Source organism: Falco biarmicus, chromosome 7 (assembly GCF_023638135.1).
Source record: "Falco biarmicus isolate bFalBia1 chromosome 7, bFalBia1.pri, whole genome shotgun sequence".
Taxonomy (NCBI): Eukaryota; Metazoa; Chordata; class Aves; order Falconiformes; family Falconidae; genus Falco; species Falco biarmicus.
The window spans coordinates 42,176,901-42,200,811 of record NC_079294.1 but is presented as its reverse complement, the minus strand read 5'-3'; the positions used below and the strand labels follow the sequence as shown (position 1 = coordinate 42,200,811).

General features: G+C 44.0%; 1 protein-coding gene across 2 annotated transcripts in view; it reads right to left on the bottom strand.

The window, feature by feature from the left end:
- SYT16 (synaptotagmin 16) overlaps window positions 1-23,911 on the bottom strand; it is a 78,088-nt gene that overhangs the window by 10,176 nt on the left and 44,001 nt on the right. For both annotated transcript variants that reach the window (XM_056347707.1, XM_056347708.1), the window contains 3 exons: window positions 16,090-16,325; window positions 11,720-12,163; window positions 10,456-10,645 (listed from right to left, as the gene is read on the bottom strand). In XM_056347707.1, coding sequence (XP_056203682.1) covers window positions 10,456-10,645; window positions 11,720-12,163; window positions 16,090-16,325 — 870 coding nt within the window. The remainder of the gene's footprint in view (window positions 1-10,455; window positions 10,646-11,719; window positions 12,164-16,089; window positions 16,326-23,911) is intronic.

The window sequence follows — 23,911 nt, the reverse complement described above, 5'->3', positions numbered from 1 at the left end:
GACTCTCTCTTCCAGCTCAATTCAATGTGAAACCATGCAAGATAACCACCAGACACAATCTCTTGCAGTACTTGCAGAGGCGTCACTTTGCTTCCACTGACAAAGCATAACCTGCACTGACGCATTCCTCACGTGGAAGTCCTGGATGCTGGTCTGAGCCTGCAGGGAACTCCCTGGAAATAAAGATAAGTGGGGGGTGGGTAGGGGGTTTATGGATTTTCTTAATGTATTCACCCTTTTTTTGGAGAAGGGGATTTCAAAATAGTGAAAAACCTCCACCAGGGTGATTCTTAAATACAAACAAGCAGCCAATTAGTATGATTCCCTGTTTGAACTTTAAAATTTTTCTTACTTTCAAATTGAAATCTTATATTTTCTACAGAATTTCAGTGCATTTCCCAAACCAATCCCATTGACAGGCAGAAAGCTGAAGTGGCTTGCTTCTGCTGACACACAAGAGAGGTGAGTGCTGAGACCTACGAATTCAGGGAGGTGGGACCCTCTATTTGCTCCTGGCCCAACACCTCCATTTCTCTCCACATATGTCCTCGCTGCCATATCGCTTTCCCCACTACCCTCTGAGAACTGCTTTGCTGAGGGTGAGGGCATTTGATTGGGATCAGAGTCGGGGCTGGGAAGAGTCGGCAAGGGCAGAGCTGGGGCACAGAGCAGCACTGGAAAGGTCCTGCCCCTGGAACCCTTGGCAGCTCTCGGGAGGGTTTCCCTGGCTGTGCTGGAGCAGGGGCTGGGCAGAGCGGAGAAACGGTATGCAGCCAAGGACTGCTACCAACACCCTCACTGCTATCCCACCTGAGCATGGCAATGTGCAACATAACTAACAGCAGATGAAGTACTTTTTTAGCTTATCTTCCCATGCTACTTGAGGGAAAGGTCACCCACTCAGGCTGTAGTACGTCTTTTTCAGAGAAGACAGGGAGAGGACTGAGGTCTAGATTTTCCTCTCATTAAACTTCCCTATCACCCTCCTTCTGAGTGCCACCAGCTCAGAAGAGATTCATCACACCTAACTGCAGGCACATTCATCTGAGCAGTCCCCAAAGGAGTCAACCAATTTATAATCAATACCACCGAAGGAGCATAAGGCATAATTCAGCAGCGACCTAGTAGACGGTGCTACCATTACAGATGATAAAGGTTTTAACACTAAACCAAGTGCCACAGCTGAAACACCTCACAGGATGCTGTTTCAGGATGTCCCAGTTAATTTTCCAGGCAATGAATGGATGAGTTTCTTGCAGTCATAAACTCTAGGATGTCACATCCCTGAGGCCTCAGTTTTTGCAAGTGAGGAGTAAGGCAGCTGGCTTTAAAGAAAACCGAGCGTCGCACGACCAATGACTCAAATCCAACAGAGACCAAAGTCAGAAAATTAGGCTTTTTCTTTAATATACAACAGGTCTGCAACATAATTCTGCTGCAAGGCCCTGTCTATACAGTACCTATGTCAGTGGGGATTTTGCACGTATCATCTGCATCAGGCAAGAACATGCAAGTCTGGAAGAAGACTATGCTCAGGGCAGAACTAATACCAGGAGCCCTATTCACCCCCTTGTAAACACAGGCACAAAACCAGTGCAAGTGGCAACTAAATCAGGCTGCTAATCCTTCTCAAATTTATTCCACTGGGTGTATTTTACCAGCCAAAAGAATCGAGCTTGCCTGAACAGAAATAAAAGAGTAGGTGTGGATTCAAAATTTGCTTTGCAGAGCTGGTACGTATGAGGCTGAGCTGTTATTCTGCTTCACTAACTACATTTTAAGATCGTGGTTTGCCCTTATTGCATTGTGCTCCTTGCAGCATCTTTTTAGGTGTTTCATCAGGTAACACTCCCTAGTTCTCCTTGTGGTCCACTCTGGTCCTCTGAGATGGAAAGCTCTCCCCTCCAGCTGGCTTTGCCAAAGAAAATCCATCCCCAGAAACACAGTGAAATTAGTAGAACTACAGCAAGGATGAACTTGAAAATTTACTGAAGAATATATGTGTGAGAGCATCTATTTATTCTGAAGGCAACATTTTCCATCTAATTACACGCTCAGATCCAGTAATGGCCTCATTACTGTGGTATCTCAGCACTTCATGCTCTTCAGTGTATTTACTTTCATGCCACCTCTGTCAAGCACAAAGGGAGAAGAGAGATTAAGGCTTACACTCCTTAAAATGCCTAAGTGCTCACCTTCTATTTAGGCACCTATCTCACTGACATAAAGAAGAGCGAGCCCTCTTAAGATCTGGGAGGGTCTGAGACTGCAGCTTGCCCACGATTACACAAAAGTCTGTGAAGAAGCAAGAACTGTCTAATTTTGCCGAGACCAATTTTAGCATGCATCCACCAGGCTCTCCTTTCCATATGGGCTTTGGAACAGAAGTTCTTGCTACAGATCATTTTTACTCTAAACTCATCTTTCATCTCTGGTACGAGTGGATTGAACAATGTTCTCGTATACATAAAATATCAACACCTCTGCATTTAATACCAGAGTGAAAAGCACTAAATCAAGGAATGCTGCAAGAAGCCAGACACATTTTGGGCTGGCGCTGCATAATCTTACTCCAGAGGTTTGGCTAAACCTCTCCTCGCACGGACTGATCTGCCCCCATCAGCACTGCCCCAACCATAAAACACCTCTCGAGAGCTCATCTGCAAAGGCAATCAGTTTATCTGCAATTCTTCTAATGACCCATTTCTGTCATCATCCTTCTAAGGGAACTAACTGATAATGACAACTCAGGGGAATAATCAGCTATAATTTATACGTTCCCATTTTTGGAGCAGGGACCATAGCGTGCATTCTACTTTCATTTACCCTAAGCTCCACCACTACTAATAAAGCTGACCCATGGACAAAACCACTGCAAATACAAAAGCGTCTAACCCCCTGCTTAAATTTATGTTTAGAAAGGAAACAACCAAAGACTCCTGACCCCTCAGGTCTGCGGACTGCAGGGTACAGCAGCGCACCGTACGGACCTTCCCACCCTCGCTCCAGGCAAGCTAGCTCATTTCCAAAAGCAGTATAACCATGTCAGCATGCTGCAATCCAGACTAATAACAGCTGCAGTACAATAAAGCCTTGGGCGTAGAGCTTAATTTCACCCAGCTGGCATGCCCACGCTCCTAGCCTACATAATAAATGCAGCATCGCTTGGCAATGCAGCCCCAGAGCTCAGCTCTGCGCTGCTCCGTACAGCACGGCTCAACGCCAGGTCTCGGTGGGAGACCCAGGCGGCCAGGGCTCCGTTAGTCACGGCTTCACCTCCCCACCGGACCAGCAGCGAGGCAGGAATACTGTGAACCTGGCTCACTGCAGCCGGATCGGGAAAAGAGCAGGGAGTAGAATTAGACCCAGGCTTTTGTTCCCAGCCCCACACTGTGGAAGTCTGGTGTAGACCAGAGGCAGCTTGTGGACTACTCTAGAAATCCTACAAGGGCTGAGAGCTGCCTGCTACGTTGCCGAGATGCCAGCTTTTCCTCCCCTTGTTCCATTCAAAGGCTTGTTCCACCAAACCTTGGCTACTCAGGTCCCCTCTCCCACGGCTGGCAGCCACCACGCAAGGGAGAGGCTGGGATATGGCAAACCTTGACAACACGTGCGTTGAGAACAGACCAGCAGCGCCTTTAATTTAAAACGCAGCAGAAAGGAGCGCACTGCTCCCAGGAAGCAGAGTTTGGCCTGAGAGAAGGGAACTGCCAGCATCAGTGACCCGTTTCATGCAAGGAGGTGGGCTGGGGAGGGGTAGGAAACAAGGGCTCCCGAGCAGCAGCGCCCGGGTCTCTCAGGAAGGAAAGCTGCTTCCTGAGACCCCCTGAGCTCAGGTCCTTGGTGATCCCTCCTCTGCTGCCACAAGACCCCATGCACACTCTATTTGACAGTGCTAGCCCTCACCTGGGATGCATGGTGGGCTGCAGAGCCAGCTTACCGCCCCCCCTGCGTTCTCTAGCCCACAGAGGTGCAGCTTTACTCAGGGCTTACCCAGCCAAAGCAGCACGCAGACACCTCTCCAGATGCACGAGGTGACTCTCCTCTAATCAGGGCGTTTCAACATTGGGCATCATTGCTGCTGCCTCAGAGAGGGGGTGGGATCTTTAACCAAGAGCATAGCAGAAAGCATGAACGTACACTTTCTCAGTAACAGCAGCAGCATGATGTAAGGCTGCTTAAGCCTGGCTTTTCTCACCTCCAGCAGTGGTGCCCAGGGGCATGGCTTTATGATACAGCCTGTCATCGGATCTCCTGCAAACCGCTCTGTAGAATTGCTGCAGATTTGCACTAAACATTCAGCTGCAACTGAAGCTTGAATTAGGAGAGTTCTACTCTGGAAGTAAGCTTTGCCTTTTGTTTGTTTTGGGAGAGGATTTTTTTTTCTTGTTCACAGCTATGGGAATGGAAGAGCCATCACCATACATTCCACTTCAGATGTACTCCTTTGATTCAGAAATACCTTCATTTTTACACCCAGCAAGTATAACATGGATTATAGCTTTTATAGACCTTTTAGAAATACAGAGCTATTGAAAACATTACTGAATAACGGCATGCTATCACTGGATGTCTAATTATCATGGAACGTCCCCCACCAAAATCTCACAATTTCTCTTTGAAAGTCCACTATTCTGTGACCTGCTTTTCCGAGCTTAATTAATCCCGGGTCTCAACATGGTGGAAATAGCTGCACCAAGCCAGTCCATCCACCCAATAGTACCCAATACCACGTGCCTTAGTAAGTCAATAAAAATATGGTGAATATGGCATATGCTGATTCTCCCCCAAATACTTTCCCAGTCTTCAGCTATTTGTGACTTAAGAACTTCCTCTGTCAGAGTTAACCTCTTCATAGTTAACGGTCCTCAGTGGATCTTTCTTTGTGAACTTGTCCTGTGCTGTACCAAACTCAAGTGGACTTCTAGCATCCATGACATTCTGTAGTGAGGAATTTGAGAGCATAAGCGAAGAGCTGTCTCCTCTTCAAGACCCACTACCTCCTACCTTCGTTTTGTGGCTTTGTATCAGGAAAGAAAACAAATAACTGCTGCCAATTCACTTTCTCAATGATACTTATGATTTCAGAGGCGTCCGTGAAATCTCCCATCTCCCTTTGTGGTAGCATCGTAGGAGGTGCAGTCTATTCAGCTGCAGCTCACTGGAAGCTGTTCCCATGCCCCTGATGGTCTCTGACACTCCTCATCACATCCTTCCAGTTCTGCCGTATTCTATATGAATAGCAGGAGCCAGAACTGTACATGGTATTCATTACACCAGTGACATAGTTACAGTCAAACACCAATTTTTCATTTTGTCCTCCGTATATTTCTAACCTTTAACTTGTTTTTTCCCACTACTACTGTGATCCTTGAGTGGACGTTTTCCTGGAGCTATTTACTATAAGCCTAATATTTCACTCACGAGTGGCTCTGAGCCCATCCAGATACTAAGCTTGAATTCCATCCCTGCCCCCATGTAGTACCTTACATTCATCCACCCTTCATCTTCCACCTCACTGCCCAGCTGCTCATTACTAAGACATCCTTCTGGGCTCCTTGCATCTGGCGTCATTTTTACCACCCTGAACAAAACTTTCTCAAACAAAACTGACCTTTACTGTAAGTTTATTCAAGCTATATTCAAGGATGGGCAATGAAAATCTGTGGGAGTGGTGGTCCTGTACAAGCCTACTGTGACCAATTGGCAAGTAGCAAGCAGCAAGTAGCTGCCCAGCACCTCTACTGCTCTGTTAACCAAGCTCTCTGGACGTCTGAATCCACCCCAGCTCACCCTAGTACAGATCACCCTTCTGCTACGGATGAGATGAAAGCATGAATTACAAAGCTTTAGGAACTCAAGCAAATTCCCTGTTCAGAGCAAGATGCGCAGGTTAGAAGTTAAGTTCCTTATTCAGCTCCCTGGTTGATTGGGAGAAATTCACCTGTGCCTTAGTCTTCCAGGAATGAAACAGGATAACAACTTTCCTTCCCTCACAAGCTGATAAAATAAAAGCCACTAATGGCTTTCAAGCACTCTGATACCAGAGCAAAAAATACCGTGCAAGGATCCTAATTCCTCTATGGGAGCATCTTCTGCACTTACTGGCATTGTTATCTGTGGCTCATATGTTTGTTTTCAGACAAGTCTTCACTCCAAGAATTTCTCCTGTTCCCAACAGAAATCCTGATAGCTTGTTCTCTCCCCCCTGTCTTTTCCAGCATTAATGCTATTGTATTTGTTTAATGGGGTTAATATGCTGCTTGTATAATAACAATCACGTACGGATGTAATTATTATGTGTGATTAATTCTGCAGCTGCTGAAAAGCTTGGAGGACTTTTCTTAGGCGAGGGAATATCTTTACAATAGTCCTTCTCAAATTGCATTACACAGACGTACAACCCCCCCAAAAAAAGGCAGAAGGGGAAAAAAACAAGGGCTGGATTATTGAAAAGAGAACTGCACCCAGCAGAGTAGCTGGTGAAGGTTAAGCATCATGTGGGCAGAGACCATGTCTCTGTTGCATGTTTATATGCCAACTGGCACAAATGATTCCTGCCATCACTACAATCCCAAGGCACTACTACCATGCACATGGTATGTAACTGGTTATAAATTCTTAAAGAGGTGTCTGCCAGTGGTGTAGGCTTCTCTTGTTACTTTTTCTATAATAAACATCCTTTAAACAAACACACTGTGTTTTGTTCTAAGAAAATACAATACCACAGACCAAAATACGAACACCCACAAAACACTAACACAGGTTAATGATTTTTACAAGAAGCAAAAAGACTGAGGTGCACTGCACACAAGCCATTAGCACTCTAATACTGAGGGTGTCTACATCTGACAAAACTGTAGATGCTTTTCTGCCTGAGGCTTTTTGGCACACACTGATAAATTACAGCCCAATGCTGCAGCCATACTTTTGAGTGCTCTTAAGTGCTCCGAGTGATAATGGACCTATTTGCGTGATCAGGGATTGCAGACACAGGCCTGTAACTCGGCATGCTCCCCAGGACAATACCTGAACACTTATCCTTGACCAAACTGTTCTTAAATCCCACAAATGTGACCTCAAGAGAAGACACTGCCTGTGAGATTTAAGTCTCTGTAAGCTGTCCAGATGTTTTCTAACCCAGTTATTACCCATGTAAGAACCCACGACTTTAATATTTACCTCACTCAGTTTAAAGGTTTACGCGAAGCAGATGATGTGCCCAGGAAAAACCGAGACATGCGCATTCTTCCTTTCCCTCTCCAGAAAACCATCTGGTTTAGCGTCTGCAGCCTTTAATGCCTAAAATCACCAATGTCCCAGTCCAGTTCCTTATTCTGCACACAGTGAAATCTCTGTGCAAGGATGCCAAGGAGGGAGCACGCACGCTGTAGGAGATGCTGAGCTCACCTGGGCAGGACTGCAGGTAGCAGAGAAGAGGGTCAAAGTGGGCAAAAAGCACAGCTGGAGACCTTGCTGTTGTGTAAGACTCTCCTGTCATTCCCCATAACCGCAGCTGTCAGCAGCAGGTGATGCTAAAGCCACTGGGCTGCAACAGGACCACATATGGGTACTGTATAGGTTCTGTGCATGCAGGGCCAGGAATGCAGATGGATTCTGCCCATTGACTTCTCTCCGTCTCACCACAAATGGCTGTCCTGAATAGCAGATTTGGCTTGGTATTTAAGTGCCCTGAAGTGCTATTATATCTGAAATCCCCATGATACTTTAAAGAAATAAATCACTCCCTCTGAGCTTCAAACAACAGAACTGAAGATAGGACATATTTGAGAAAACACAAGGGCTATTTGCTCACACTCCAGAAAGGGAGCTAGCAGTTTTAGTTTTCACCTAGTGAAAGACTTATCGAGCATCTCATTCAGCCACCAGCATGTTTCAGACAGTAACGATCGGACCTCACAGCACTCTTCTGCAGTGTCTGCAGGAGCTATCAGTGAAATGCTACTCCAGCACCTGAGACAAGTGCTGGTTTTCTTCCTTCTTTTCAACTTCTTTCAGTTTCTGCTTCACTGGGTTTTCCTTTTCTCACCACACGACTGGGAACTGTAGGTGCAGAACAACAATGCAGAATGCAGAAGCAACAATGTGACTGGGAACAAAAGGAGCAGATTGTGATAGGTTCAGAATTTGCCTGTAATCGTTTATGAATTCCCATGTTTCAACTAAAAACTGATCTAACATTGAGAGATACTGGTCTGACAGTGCTAAAATTGATCCAGATACAAAAAGGATGTGAAGAAACAGCTCAAGATCACCTGAATAGCAAAGATGGAAGAACTGCTGTGCAACAATTTCAGGACTATTAGCTTGGGTAGCTGACAGAAGACTTTGGCCACTTCATCAGACTGACTAAACTAGGTCTATCTGAAGCCCTGCAAACACAGAAATGGAAAAAATCAGGCAGAATTTAAAATGAAAGGTCCCTCAAGGAATGCTTCTTTGTCCCATATCCTGCTCCTGTTCTTATCAAACACACACAAAATACTTCTCAGGTTTAAAGATGCTTCCAACCAAGCTACTGCACTCCTGTGCACTCACCAGCTAAAAAGCTGAATGGGACATTCAATCATTGCAGCTAAAATATCTCACGCTGAAAGTTCACCCGTGCACACATGGCTAACCTGCCAAACCCCATCCCACCAGAGGCCCAGGACAGACACAGCTCCCCAGCACTCACAGACAGAGTTAGAGGGTTGCTCAGCTTACTGCAACCCACAGAGCTATACAACATGCACCCAGAAGGACATTTGTTAGAAGGATACCAAAACCATCAGTAATTTGGTCATGATATTGCAGGTAGTAAGCAGGAAGGCAATTATTTGAGTTCTGTGCAGTGAAAACATTTCATTTATAGGAAAAAAGCGGGCATTACACATGCCTGACCCAGCCAGGTGCAAGACAACTTGTGCAGGGCCTGATTTAAGAACAGAAGTGTTGCATAATCCACATCTTCAGGCAGGTAAGAGAAAAAACTCCAATACAAGCAGATACATGAAAACAGGCCAGCAAAAACTGCAGCAATTAACTTGGACCTATATTGGCACTACTTCAATTTCATTTCTGAGAATAAAACTTCAGGATGTACCTATATCGCAGTATAAACACAGGTGAGCTTGCTTGCTAGTGCCTGTGGTAAGACTCTTGTCTTAGTCTACCTTTGCTTTAAATTACTAAAAAGGTCCCAGCTTGAAACCTTTTAATAAAACATATACATGCAAACAGGAACATATAACTCACATGGAGACCTATGTTGCCACAGCTAATACAAGACTAGCTAGGGCTACACAGACTGGGGCCATGTGTTTTACTGTTGCATAGACCTGCCCTTAATTCTCGAGGGACTGACTGATGACATGGATTATTTCTGTAATTTGTTCAAGTATAGTTTAGGGGAAACTTAAGTTTTCACCTCCATATGCTGAAATATTACATAAATATTTTGCTAGCTCTGGGCCAAAGAGCACAGCATTTTGCAAAAGCAATCTTAGCATTTTGCAAGCCAGAGATACTATGTCAAACCCAGTGAAGGCAAGGAACTGTCAAAGGTTATTACCTCTGACAGGCAGAGAACCACATCACAAAAAGCAAACACAAACAACCAAAAAAATGTTATTTCACGTTGCCATTAGCTGCTGGTTTCAGACAGGAGGCGAAAGGACAACATGAGCTGAATACTGCACTGCCACTCAACCCCTGACCGAGGCACGCTGGCAGCAAAGCAGATACACCACACACTGTGGCTGCATGACCCCATCTATACCATGGACATTAGCACCACTATCCTTCTCAAGGGCTAACTACAGCTCAGACACCAACAAAACCCACTGTAAGGCAATTTCAATTTTTTTCCTTTAGGTACTGGGAAAAGGGAGCTCAACTGCTGTGACCCAGAAGAATAACTTTCAAATCTTCTTTCTGCAGCAGATTTTCTTGTGCAGCAGTGGAGAATTCACAGCAGCAGGATCCCCTAAAAGGGCCCAAAGCACCAGGTCACCTAGTGCTCAACAGCACAGCAAGGGGACTAAACTAAGTATAGCCCTGGGAAACACTTAATGGTGCTACGCAGGACCTCTCTAGATCACGTGGTAACATATAATCACTTGAAAAGCACTTCTTTCATTTTACGGATCTGCTAAGAATTACTCTGTGCTTTGGGTACAATAGCACTTTTTCCATAATCAAATGTTGTAAAGGTATATGCAATAAAAGAGACATGCAGGTGTTACTGTCCCATCGGCTGTGTCTTCATACGATTGCCTCCAATTACACTGTAAAATTTACCAGCACACGTATTTGAAATGATGCTTTTAATTTTCAATCAGATACTCTGCAAGGAAACCCAGCTCAAAAATGACATAATTGAATATCTTGAGGAAGAAAATAAAAAGCAAATTTTGACTCAATAGTGTTATTTAACAGCAGTGAAGTACTTACCAGGTGGCCTATTAATTGCGAGGTTTCGGAAATGACTGCCTTTGATCATCTCCACTGACAGCCGCCCCGTAGTGGCATTGTATGACAATCCCACAAGCAGCTCTGGCAACCCTCCATGCGACAGGGACTGTGTTGAAGAAGCGCTATCACTGTGAGAGATTGCTGACAGACTAAGCTGAGAGTCTGCACTCTGCAGGGAAAGAGCACTGAAAGTCTCATCAGGACATTCACCACCACCCTCCCTTAATTCAGATCTCGTAGCCTTGTTTAGTAAGATCTCTCTTAACAAATGACAATGACTAAGAATGAATTACAATGGGGCACCAGAAGAATCAGAGCATCACTTTTACAAGAACACATCTCTGAACTTTCTCTATAAAGATGAGGAACTCTGCGTAATGTGTTACCACCAGTGTAAATCAAAGACTCTGAGATAAGTACAGATACTACTACATCAAATGCACAGTACATCTCCTTGACAATGATTTGGATGGAAGATATTTTGCAGTTGGGGGGTGTGTGTGTGTGTGTGTGTCATGTACTCTGCATTTTCTTACTTTCTTTCCTTGCTACCATGATGCTCTCTCTACCCCCTCCTCACCCAGAGTATGATGTTTTATTCATTTTGTGTGCACAAGCTCTCACTGAGCTTTTTGTAGACAATGAATCTTGACAGAGCTCATCTACACAAATTGATTGGCATAGCCAGAGCTGTATACAACTGTGATGCGCATGGAAGATTATGAAAGCAGCACAGCCAGTTCCTCCTCACATGACCCACCTCTTCACTTCCATCTGTCATGAAAAGGAACATTACCAAGCATTTCTGGTAACATGGAAACTGCACTACACAGAGATCCACAAGCTCGTAGCTAGTGCCAAATGAGGTAGCTCTTGCACTGGCAGTAGTACAGGTCCACCAACATAATGGTGCACGAGAACTACTGTCCCTGTTGAAATGAAGGCGTAATTAGCCTTGGTGGTCCCAGGCCCAACTTACTGTTTCTGCATGGCACAGCATTTCATGACTTGTGTAGACGTAGTACATCTACATGACTTTATGTAAGTTTGCTAGCTGAGCCACTGTTTATAAGGCATGGCTTTGTGTCAGGAAGACATGCCCCAGGCTTCCCCTAACTGGTAACTTTTTAAGTGACCACCAGTTGCATCCTAACAGCTCTGCATGAAAGATATGAGGTACAGCTGGTCCCCATTCACCAGATGAACAATTTTATGAACTCCATAGTTATTTCACCAAACTTACACTCAAGTTACTCCTTGGCTCCAAGACCAATGTCACCTTCACTTCCCCTTCCCGGCCGATGTTGCTCAGGTAAAACAACTGCTCTCCCATCATCTTCTCTCCAAACATCTTGTGTACTGCGTAGAGGCGGAAACGAATGGCATGGCTGCTTAACTCCTCTGGCTCCAGCTTACTGAAGGTAATTTTATCCTTGAACACGGGGATGGGTCCTCTCTGAACACTTGTCTTACCCCTCTGTTTCTTGCTAGGCATCAGGACTGTGTGCACTTGCCAGGTGTTCACACCACTGCGGTCTTTGTCCGGGATATCCCTGGCCTCCAGGACAGTAACTAGTAGCTTTTGACTTGAGGCTTTATAGTTGAAGATGACATCTAGGTCACCACATTTACAGATGGGCTCATGAGCACCGTGATGAGCTGGTGCACTGTTCACTTCATTATGTTCCTGTAAAGAGAAGGAAGGAGGAAAACCTGCATTGGAGTACAAAATTGCCTCTATGATCTCACCTCTATTTAAAAAAAAAAAATTGTTCTCCTCACTTGTGCTTGCAAGTGTAGGCAGTTGCTCTGCAAAATAAGGATCCCAGTGTTTCTTGAAAGGCCAACGATAGTTAATTGCCTCATTTTGTGTAAAATTCCCCATATAATCTACTAAACAACAGCACTTGCTGAAACATTTCCAACAAAAAGTATCATCAATATTTAAATGTTTTGCAGGAGACTGGTAATTTGGCAAAAATTTCATGTAGGAAAAACTAAACAAAGGCTTTTTTAAAATTTCATTCATGTCAGTTTTGAGGTATTAATAAAACATTTTGGTTTCATTTGGTTAAAAAGAACAATTTAACCTATTACTTTGAATATACACCAAATTTTTTTCAAAATGGACTTTTTTACTTTACTGAAATCAAACAATTCAGTCAAAACCTGCTAACTTTTTGGATATTTTGTTCTGCTGGAAGTTAAAAAACATTAAGCACTACGTTCAGTTTGATGGGAGGGGAAATCATGTCAGAATTTCTTGCAGAATGAAAATTGCATTTCCAAATACTACTCTATAATTCAATACTTTTCCTACAGCTAAAGCAATGATAATCAAGAAAAACAGTCTGATTAAATGCATATTGATTCTTTATTCTCTTTTTAAATCTCCCAAGAGCGGCATCGGTTCCTTCTGTTCAGTTTGGATACTAATACATTCAGAATAAAAATTCAAAATAAACAACCAAAACAGGGGCAGACCCATTCACACACAATCTTTTATGCACTTTTAAAACAAAAATCATCTTGATAAAACAAGATAAAACAACATGGAAGCTCACCTTACCTTTTGATGAGTGGGCGTGTGCATTTCTGTTCAAAAGTGCTTTTTTATCTTTAAGCTAGAATATGCTTCGTGTGATAAAGGGGTTGCTATAGTGATCAATGATTTGTATTTAAACATGAGTATACACTGTACTAGGGAAAGATTTTCAGTTAATAGCCAGAAGGTGAATTAAGGCCTGTCACTAGCAGTCTGAGTCACCCTCCTCCTCAAACATTTATCTTCTTTCGCATTTCAAGTAACACTTCTTTTCAACAGGAATCTTATTGTTTAGAGTATGGATGATGGGCCATGGGACTTCTAATGCAACTCCCTACACAAGTGTCTAGGGTGGTACGTGTCTCAAACAAGACTTCAGACAAATCTCAGAATATATATCTACTTTCTGTCAATCTACTTTTCAAGCGCTCATATTCAGCTGCCATGATGAGCAGAGCTCCAGCTTTTCATATTTTCATAAGTGTTTGAAATTCGTGCACGTGAATACAGAAGTCCATGCGTGCACATGAGCGATGGAGACCCACTGTCATACATCTTGCAGAAGGAATGTCAAAGGGAGAAAAATCACTGCTTGGACAGCACGCAAAATGACTTGGTTGGCCATAAAAATGCCTTTCCGTATGAACAGCAGGCTGCAAAGACAAAAAAGCAAGGCAGGCCAGGTTGCCTGGAGAGAACATGATGTTATGCAAATGCAAAGTGCTGCGGTGTAGCTGTCAAGTTATTCTTGTCTGGCTGATGAAATAATATTTAAGAAGGAATGGGATTGGGCTTGATTCATGTTTCCCTCCACATGTTCATCCCTCCCCACTTTCATCTGTGAATTTGCTGTTGAGAAGAAATCAAGGCACATTTAAGAACTACTGCTACAGTGTGGAGACAACTGTGCTTGTGGCTTAACTTTGCTTTCATTTACATGCCTGAGCTGGAGAAAAACTCCTGTGCATCATCACAAACCCACAAGTATGAAGATCCAAGAGGCACTTTCCTGCCCCAACGGGGCTGAATATCTCATCTTCTGGCAGCGTGTAGGGGCAACTGAAGGTCAGCTATCTGGTTTTTGACCGAAGAGCTAGAGAGGATCTGGATTTCAGGAGATCTCAAATTGTGCCATTATAGCTGTGGCCACATCCACTGCAGAGAAAACTGCATGAACCAGAGGCAGAGAGGGAAAGAGAAATGCCAAACTCCATGGCAATGACCTTTCTGTGGGCAACCAAACTTTCGAGACGTCATGGGCTGGCCCTTTCAGAGAGCACTGTGCTATCTGGGACTCACCCTTGAACAGGTTTTCAGCACACAAAGCTTACGGACGCTCAGTTTTCTTTCTGTTGAAGTCGTTGACAGAACTCCCCTCAGCTTGGGCTATGAGTCTATTGTGAATATACTGGTTATACAGCCACTTAAACCAGAATCCAAGGAAAGTGCAGGTTTTGGGTATTTCTTCTGAATTTCTTTCTTTCCCTCTTTCCAGCACAGTTGTTGAGAGGTCAAGCCAACCACAGCAATTGATTCTGTATGTCTAACCCGGTCATTCAGGACAGCCAATATCCTCTTTACTAGGTAAAATAAGTCCATTTCTGCCAGAGAAACCTGAAAGAGCAGCTAATTATGGACATGGCTTGAAACGGTACTTGTGGTTCCACTGCAGGGGCATAAAATTACCATTTTTGTCTCTAAAGAGAGGTCCTCTGAGTAAAGCATAATAGCGCTTGGACATTTCTGGCATGTCAGAACATTTAGTTCCTGCAATAAAAAGTCTTTCATTAATCCACATAATACCTTTGGATGAGAAGCTGCTTGTAGCAGATAAACGGGGACTTGGGCATATCTACCCCCTGATGCTATAACCATTCTTTGCATTTTTAAAAATGTACGTATCAGGAGCAGAACAAGAGATGTATTCCAAAGAAATACACGAGGACACTGGAGACATTGTGGCACATGTGAAGCACAGCAATGTACCGCAGATGTGGAAAGGAGAAATGAGCCTCGTGGGCAGACAAGCAGCCTGTGTCAGAGGCACACAGCAAAGAGAGGGCAGGACTGCCGCTGCGTGGAGTTCCCATGTCTTGTGTAATATTTTGTGGGGCTGGATTGTGCAGCAAACCAAAATGCTGTTCAAAACACCCCTTAGGGCTGGAGCAGATGCCCTGAGGAGATGCTTTCCATCTCTTTAACTGGCTGCAGGCAGCGTGCTCTGAGGAAAAGAACTTTTCCCTCAAAGCCTTGTTGCTCAGTGTGATGGAGGTATTAATTTCCACAGCTGAAGAACAGTCTCTTAATTCAGGCAGAAGATGTGCTGTTCTTTCAATACATCTGATGCAGGCTGATATTTTTTCAGAAATTTAATCTTGTGGTAAAATAGTAACGAAAACCAACACATTACGGACAGAGATTACGAGAGAAAAGGGGGATGCTAAGTCATCAGGTGTTTACAATACCTTAAAATCTGTAAAGTTTTCTTGAGGTTTCAAAATAAAGGTGCAGAGCCAAGGGAAAGCAGAGGAGCTCCAACCCCAGGCAGTCTCCTTCCCTGGAAGGGTGCCTGGTACCAGTGCGGACTAGACTGATGGTCACTTGGCCAAGTCACGGGCCACCCCCACCAGCTGCCTCCAGCTTTCCAGATGCTTCCCATTGTCTAAGCCATAGAAACCACATGGAAAAAGAGGCACAGTTTGGACTCAGTGACCACACACCATGTCCCCAGACGCCCTGCACATACAGCCAGCAACAAAGCTCTGGGCCACCACAGAGGGCACTTAAATGCTTTCAGGCAGCTAACGGCTCCAATTTCAGTTCAGAGATTGCAGTCAGAAATCACCCAATAAAACAGCTTCTCTGAATGTTAGTAGCAAGAGGTAAAATACCAGAAAAAGGGGAAACACATAGAGAGGGGTGTATGTTCGCGCACACACACACACAGGAGTACCATTATCTTGTGCTGTGCTGATCAATTTTTCACTTCATTTCTCCTCTAACATTTTTTGGCCCCCAACGTCCTTCGAAAGCTTACACTGTGTGTAATGGATGACAATTCGCCATACCTCAGGGCTCCAAGGCGATGAGCTGTCAGTAGCATCATTGACTTCAAATCCCTGGTTGGTGAATGCTGCCTCCATTTCCAAACGTCCTTCCACGCCTTGCTGGCTAACACCATCACCAACGCTGGACTCCAGCCTAGTGCCCCCGCTCTCAGTTGTTCTTGAATCAACAGATACGTGGTCATCTTCACGATAGGATAGGTTGTCTTGGTAGCTCAGTTGGCTTAGTCCATCCAGATCTAACAATTTTCAGCAAGAAAATAATTTCAGAGGGATTAGAATAACTTCCTGATCCTCTGTCTCCACAAATGTGCCTTTCTCTTCTCTTCTTTCTTTTCCCCCCACCCCCCATCTCCAGTATATATGCAAGAGACAGTTTCTACCTCTGAGTACCGAAGCACTGAACTTACAAGTCCCGTATAAATCAGCATTTGATAGAGCGGACACGGCTGTTTCTTACCCCACTCTGACCTGAGAAACTGGCTGCCTTTACTTGAAGAAGTTAAGTACCAAACACAATTACCAACGGAGTGTTTGGGATATTCAAGTGCCTTGGGGCTGTTTTGCAACCCCAAAGCAATTGCTTCCATGAAAGCACAGGTCAGACAAATTACAGAAAAGCACAGCGTAGGTCTGATGAACAGGTATCAGCAATTTCCTTCTGTGCAGGGGGAGGAGGAAGAGGAGGACAGGAGTTAGCGTTATCCTCAAGAGGATGGTGCTGGTGAGGAAAGGAGTTTCACAGAGATAACAGAGTTACCACCACAGCCCTATCACCCATCCCTGAGAGCCTGGGTGTGCATAACCAGACCCACAAGCCAACTAGGAATCTCCAAATCCCATGTCTGGGCTAAATTATCCCAAGGGCAACCGAGGGGAGATGTGTTCCCTAATTTCCTGCCTGCTTTTATTAGTTTTAATTCATCTGATCCTACACACTTACTTCATGGGCTAAAGTAAGGTTCATTAATGAGAATAAAATTATCTTCTCTGGCTCAGACCACAGATTCTTTCTCTGCACCACTGAGGTCTCTACTTTGAACACATGGCACTTTACTTGAAGGCATCAGTGAGAGCTCCCTGGATGGAACAACACAGACAATTACATGTGCAGGGACACAGATGAAAATAACATCATGACTCAGCCTTGAATGTGCTCTGCAAGAACTTTCAGAAGAAAATGAGGGGCCTTTCTCCTCCTAATGCACCTGGATGCCAGGCCTTGCTTTAGAAACACAGAGTGCTAGATTCTGCTTCCATCTCTTTCAAAAAAGCAAGAAGCAGTTACAGTGAAAGAAAACAAGTTGTGCTTCCAGACAGCTGATGACAGTAATGAAAACAGAATTACCTCCTTTGCAAACACAGCTATTTGGCACTTAAAGGTTTCACAGAATGGCTGAGGTTGGAAGGGACCTCTGAAGGTCATCCTGCCCACACACACTGCCCAAGCAAGGCCCCCTGCTTGTTTGGTCCCAAGTAGGTGATTACTATAGAACCATCATTTTTTTCAATTTTGTTCTCCAACTCAAACCTTTAAAAAATGTTAATTACTCTGTTTAATGGAAAACAATTTGTTTGCTTTGGTTTAAATGAACCAATGTTTTCATTCCCCACCTGATACATGAGAGAAGGAACCAATTGACATGAAGAAGGCAGAGGTACCCAACAATGTTTTTTGATTCAGTTTCCAGTGGCAATTGCTCGTCCCACATCTCTTGAGTCCCTGAATCTCAAGGCAGATACTGGAGGAACAAAGTCCCACACACTGCAGGAGAAGATCAGGTTTGAGACCCTCCAAGGGACCCGAACACACACAAGTCCGTAGGGCCTGATGAGATGCATCCCAAGGTCCTGAGGGAACTGGCTGATGTAGTTGCTAAGCCATTCTCCATCACACCTGAAAAGTCACGGCAGCCAGGCAAAGCTCCCAGTGACTGGAAAAAGAGGAACTTCACACCCACTCTTTAAAAGGGCAAAAATGAGGACCCTGGGTACTACCAATCAGTCAGACTCACCTCTGTGCCCAGTAAGATCATGGAACAGATCTTTCTGGAGGATACACCAAGGCGTATGGATGACAGGAAGGTGATTAGACACAGTCAATATGGCTTCACAAAGGGCAAACCCTGTCTGACTAATCTGGTGGCTGCCTGCGAGGCAGGAACCGCATTGGTGGATAAGGGAAGAGCAACAGATGTCATCTCACTTGACTTCTGTAAGCCTCTGACATGGCCCCACACAACATTCTTGTCTCTAAATTGGAGTGATATGAATTTGATGGATGGACTATATCTGATGGATGACTTGGCTGCAAGGCCTCATACAAAGGGTTGCACTCAATGGCTGAATGTCCGAATGGAGATCAGTAACAAGCAGTGTCCCTCAGGGGTCCGTACTGAGACTGGTACTGTTCAATATCCTTATTAACGACATAGACACTGGGAGTGAGTGTACCCTCAGCAAGCCTGCAGATGACATCAAGCTGAGTGGTGGAGTTGACACACTTGAGGGAAGGGATGCCATCCAGAGGGACTCTAACAGGCTCGAGAAGTGGGCTAACGTGTACCTCATGAAGTTCAACAAGGGCAAGTGCAAGGCCCTGCACTAGGTGAGGGCAATCCCTAATCTATCAGTACAAACTGGGGGATGAACTGTTTGAGAGCAGCCCTGCAGAAAAGGACTTGGGGATGCTGGTGGATGAAAAATTGGACAGGAGCCAGTAATTATGTGCTCACAGCCCAGAAGGCCAACCGTATCCTGGGCCGTGTAAAAAGAAGCATGGCCAGCAGGTCAAGGGAGGTGATTCTGCCCCTCTACTCTGCTCTGACGAGACCCCACCTGGAGTACTGCAGCCAGCTCTGGGGGACCCCAGCACAAGAAAGACATGGACATGTTAGAGCATGTTCAAAGGAGGGCCACAAAAACTGTCAGAGGGCTGAAACCCCTTTTCTATGAAGAGAGACTGAGAGAATTTGGGTTGTTCAGCCTGGTGAAGATGTGTGGGCGAGATCTTATTGCCGCTTTTCAATGCTTAAAAGGGGGCATATAAGATGGAGAGAGACTTTTTACCAGGGCCTACAGTGATAGGACAAGGGGCAATCTTTAAAGAGGGCAGATTTAGATTGGATATAAAGAAGAAATTCTTTACTGTGAGGGTCATGAGACACTGGAACAGGTTGTCCAGAGAAACTGAAGATGCCCCATCATTGGAACTGTTCAAAGTCAGGCTGGGTGGGGCTTTGAGCAACCTAATCACAGTGGAGGGTTTGGACTAGATTTTTAAAAGTCCTTTCCAACCCAAGCCATTCTATGGTTCTCTATATATCCCTCTGTCTAGAACAAAAAGCTCAAATCTTTCCAAGTAGAAGAAATTCTGTGTTTGATCTTAGCAGCAAACATGCTGTTTCTGATTCACAGCCACTCAACCAACAAAAGAAACCAAAATCCAACAAGGGTAACAGGGATTATACTCAGGAAACAGTTCCTGGAGGGGTGCAGAAGTCCCTGTCTCTCTCCTTGGCTGCTCTTTCAATTTAACAGCTCAGAGATTAGGAGAATAACTTTACCCCCTTTCTTCAACTATGAATGGTCTCACATTCACACCCCCCCTCCCCCCCGTAAAATACTTCAAGCACCAGCACTTCAACAGAGAAGTCTAAGAGCACCTCACAGCTCTGTAATTATGGTCCTATTCTGAGGTATGGGAGATGGCCCTTCAGGAGGAAAGAGGAATCCAAACTCAGATCTCTCAAATTCCAGGTGAGAGCTCTTCTGACTCACTTCTGGAAATGCAAATCCCACCTCTCCTCCTCCTCATCCTCCCATCTGGCAGACCTAGGTCCTGAAACGAAGAGCCCTCATTGTCTCACCTTCGCCCTGAGCTGAAAACTCTTGAGTAAGGGTAGAAAGTAATTTGATTTTTTACCATTACTCCCAGTCTTCTCTACAAAGTCAAAAACCAGAAAGAAATAAACATAAGAACATAAGAAATAAAATAACAGAAATTCCACAAATTTAGTGAGAACAGGATGGATACAGTCGCTCCTTAAGGCATTTAATTAGCAAGCCAATGTCTAATACACATTTTAAACAGTGGGTCATCCATCAAAGCACACACCACACAGCAGGCTTTCAGAATAAAATGCTACTGTAGTAAGAAATTATCCTCACACAATTGTCTTGTGGTTTTGACTCCTGCTGGGATAATATCTAGATCAATAATAGAGGAATTTTCAAAAACTACATTAAAGCCATAAAAGGCTATTCATAACAGGAGAACTCCAGAAATGTATTAATAGAGCAAGCCATCTCCCTAAGACTCAGGCACAAAATGAATGTGTTAGGAGAGCAAGTGTAGTATTCAGGGAAAGGAAGGGAAAGGAAAAGGTGATTCACTAAAACCATTCAGTGAAACAGTCTGGCTTTTTCTTTAAAGTAGTTTGGTAAGAGATAATCATTTATAAATACCAGTATTAGAAGATCATTACAGGTAATAGCCCAGCTATACAGACTAGAACAACTACACCTCTCCAACTACATCTATTGTAACATTATAGTCACCAAAAAAATGGTGAAAACAGAAGTTGTTCATGTAAAGGGAAAGGTCAGAACAGTAAAACGCCTGTAATTTACCTGAGAGATCTTTAAGGAAGAAAATGTCAACTGTCTTATGAATACCTGACATGAATAAACAGCACAGCATCAGGGATACACACTGAGACAGCATTATCCAACTATCTGAACTTTAATTAGCCAGGAATCCCTGCAGAGAAATAGCAGTTCTAAAATTAAGGGCAGATAGTATTGTACACTAAAAGAGCGTGAGGGTTTTGGTTTTGGTTTTTGGTTTTTTTTTTCAGTTCTGTCCCCCAACCTTTCACTGTTATGTCACATGTATCCACAAGCCAGGAAGGAGGCAAGGGAAATACTGAGGAACAGAAATCACCAATAGATCTGGATAATCTATATTCAAAGTTGGAGAACTGACCATGAAGAAACCGTGAGTTTTGTCAGACAGAAGGATGAGCATCACCTCCAAACAGAACTCTAACAGGCACTCGGCTACGGAATCATCTCTCCAAGGATACAGGGAAAGCTCAACACATAGCATATCCAACACTGAAAATCAGGCTGGAAAGGACTGTGAAGACTCCCCTTACACTGGCAGGTAAACGACCTTGGTTAAGTATCTATCTTCTTTTTCAATGATACACAATCAGTTCTACGAAGTATTACAATGTGCCAAAGAGATGACCTGAGAAGCCTCATCACTTCCTAAAACACACTGTCAGAGTTCAAAGATGGGGCCTAGTAGATCTTGCTAAATTAACATCACATCATTCACTGACCAGCAAGAAACACTGAGATGAAGAGTTTAATGTGTACCTGTTACCTGTGGTGACCATGGCAATGGATGCTCTGTGGACTGCAACGGGTCACCAGGCTTTTACAAGAAAAAGCATGTCTTTTGGTGATTTTTCCAAAATGAAAGAAATTTGATCCCTTCTTCTAGACTGTACACTAACACATGCTGAAAGTTAAGAACCTCTTTAAACATGGTCCGGAGAAGGAAAGGATTTTGGTATGGATCTAGGTACCTTTTGGACTTGAAATCCTCCTAGCTACTAGCAGTGATTTTCAAACTCCTCTTCCTGAAATACAGTAACAGCAGCAGAAATACAAGTTAGTGGGACTGAGGCATATTTCTCCTCATACAGCAGTAATCCTCTTGCCTGGCCCTTGCTATAGTCCCAGTTTCAAATCACCCTGCAGTAGCCTGGCACCACGTGCTCCCTCGTACTGAACCAAACCAGATGCAGGGACACTAAGCACTGCTCCTGCCACCAGTTATTTTGAGATTAGCCATCAAAAACTGCTACAAAACTTCCTAGAAGATCCTCAAAGGAGCAGAATCATTATCTAATTGCAATAAATCTAAACAAAAATGGTTTGTAAATTTTAGGGGTTAAAAAGAAAGAGGATCTTAAATTTCAAGTGACATTATGCAATCAGGCCAAGATTGTTTAATTTACCACATGCTGGGTAATAGCCTGAGAAGACTCCATGTTTCCAGAACTAAAATAGGCTCTTTATTAACAGGGTGATTTGCAGAGAGGCTGTGGGCAGAGCTGGCATTCAAGCCATGCAGCTCCCCAGAGCATCCTCCAAACACTTCCTTCCTGCGGTGTGGCTCCTCTTTCCAAGCCCTATTCAGGTTACTATGAAGATTTTTAACAGGTGAAAAGTTAAAGCTAAATGAGTCCAAAGTGCAGATTGTCATAGCAGTGACAACAGAAACAGAGGGTCAAGGAAAATCTCACGTAAGAAAATGATGTGAGAAGACTTTGCCGTATGTCAAGGCTGAGTGGGAGAGAAGCTATTCAGGGCTCTCTGAGATGCTCAGTTTCTCTGTGTGGCTAAGTTTGCTACAGATTTCTGATTCTGTAAGAAAACTACCAGCCGTATGAGTAAAAGGTCCGCTAAGAGAACACAAGGAGAAGAGAAGTCTCGGGCAGAGACTAAAGAAGGTCTGAGAGTGCCATGATCCCGATCTGGGCTCAGCACTTCCAAAGAACCTTCATCCCTCCCACCCAGCTGAAACAGGGTTTGATACACCCTCGGGGCACAGTGATGGCTTTACACCCCCAAACCTTTCCGTGTTTTGTGATCACTGCAGCACCTAGGGGCCAAAATGGACTCTCATGCACATGGAGTTCTCTGACCAGCAGGGTGTGGGGTTATGTAGGATTTACCCCAACTGCTCAGCTCTTCTCCCAAATAAACACCTTTTATCAGGAGCCATGTGTGTGTGCAACTATTGCCGTACACCCAGTAAAAGCAGCTCTACATGCCTCAGAACCCCCCTCTGGGTTTGAAGGAGGCCTGACATACCCAAAAATTAGTTTATAGGCATTTACTCATAACGAAAGGTCTAATCTTGAGCTTAGTGAGGAACAGGGCTGAGAACCAAACGTCTTAGAGAAAGCAGGTTTTGACATGTGGTTTCATCTAGTTTCTGAACAGCTATTTAAGCAATACCTCTGAAAAGTAAGAGCAACTCTGCACCGTGTTGTGCCAGAAGAGTTCAATGGAGAGCCATATCTTGAAATGATCACTCTAATCAGAGGGCACGTTAAAATCAAGCAATTGTATTTCAAAATTAAAACATTCTATGGAACTAAAAATAAGGGGCACTTTCATGGCTCTAATGAACTTTTTCAGATTTTAGAATGTGTTCGGGCCAATTTTCTAAGTAGCTACATTTTCAAATGCATTGCATCTCTGTTTGTATAAAAGAGTCATTACATTAGTCCACAGAAGATCATAGAATTCTTCCCTTCTGTGCCATAAATGTTTAGTTTCTGTCATTGCCTGACATTTGGCGTATGTGCTGGCAAACGATATAGCATAATTCATTTGCTGTTCACCTTGTGTTTGCAAAGCTGTTACAAAAGAAGACATTCAACTTCTGCTAAAAGGCTTGCTAAAGAAATTACTTACATGGCACAGATCAAAAATAATTAGAAAAAAGTCCTGCAGTCTTTACTCTGGCAAAACTGGCAATTAAACCCACGAAAATCCCTGTGGATTATGAGCCAGAATTCAAGAGCCATATATAGTTAATGAGCTGCAGGTAACCAATACAGAAACCAAGTTTAGTAAGACAGAAAGCAAGATTCAGGACTTGCTCTCCACAACAAAAGAACCTTTCCCTGTTGAAGCTACAGATCTTAGACTCCAACTTCTTTCATCTTACTCCACGCAAACAGTATCGTGTCATCCGGGTACCTCTGTACTGTCCCCCTCATGGCTGGAGAGCAAAGGG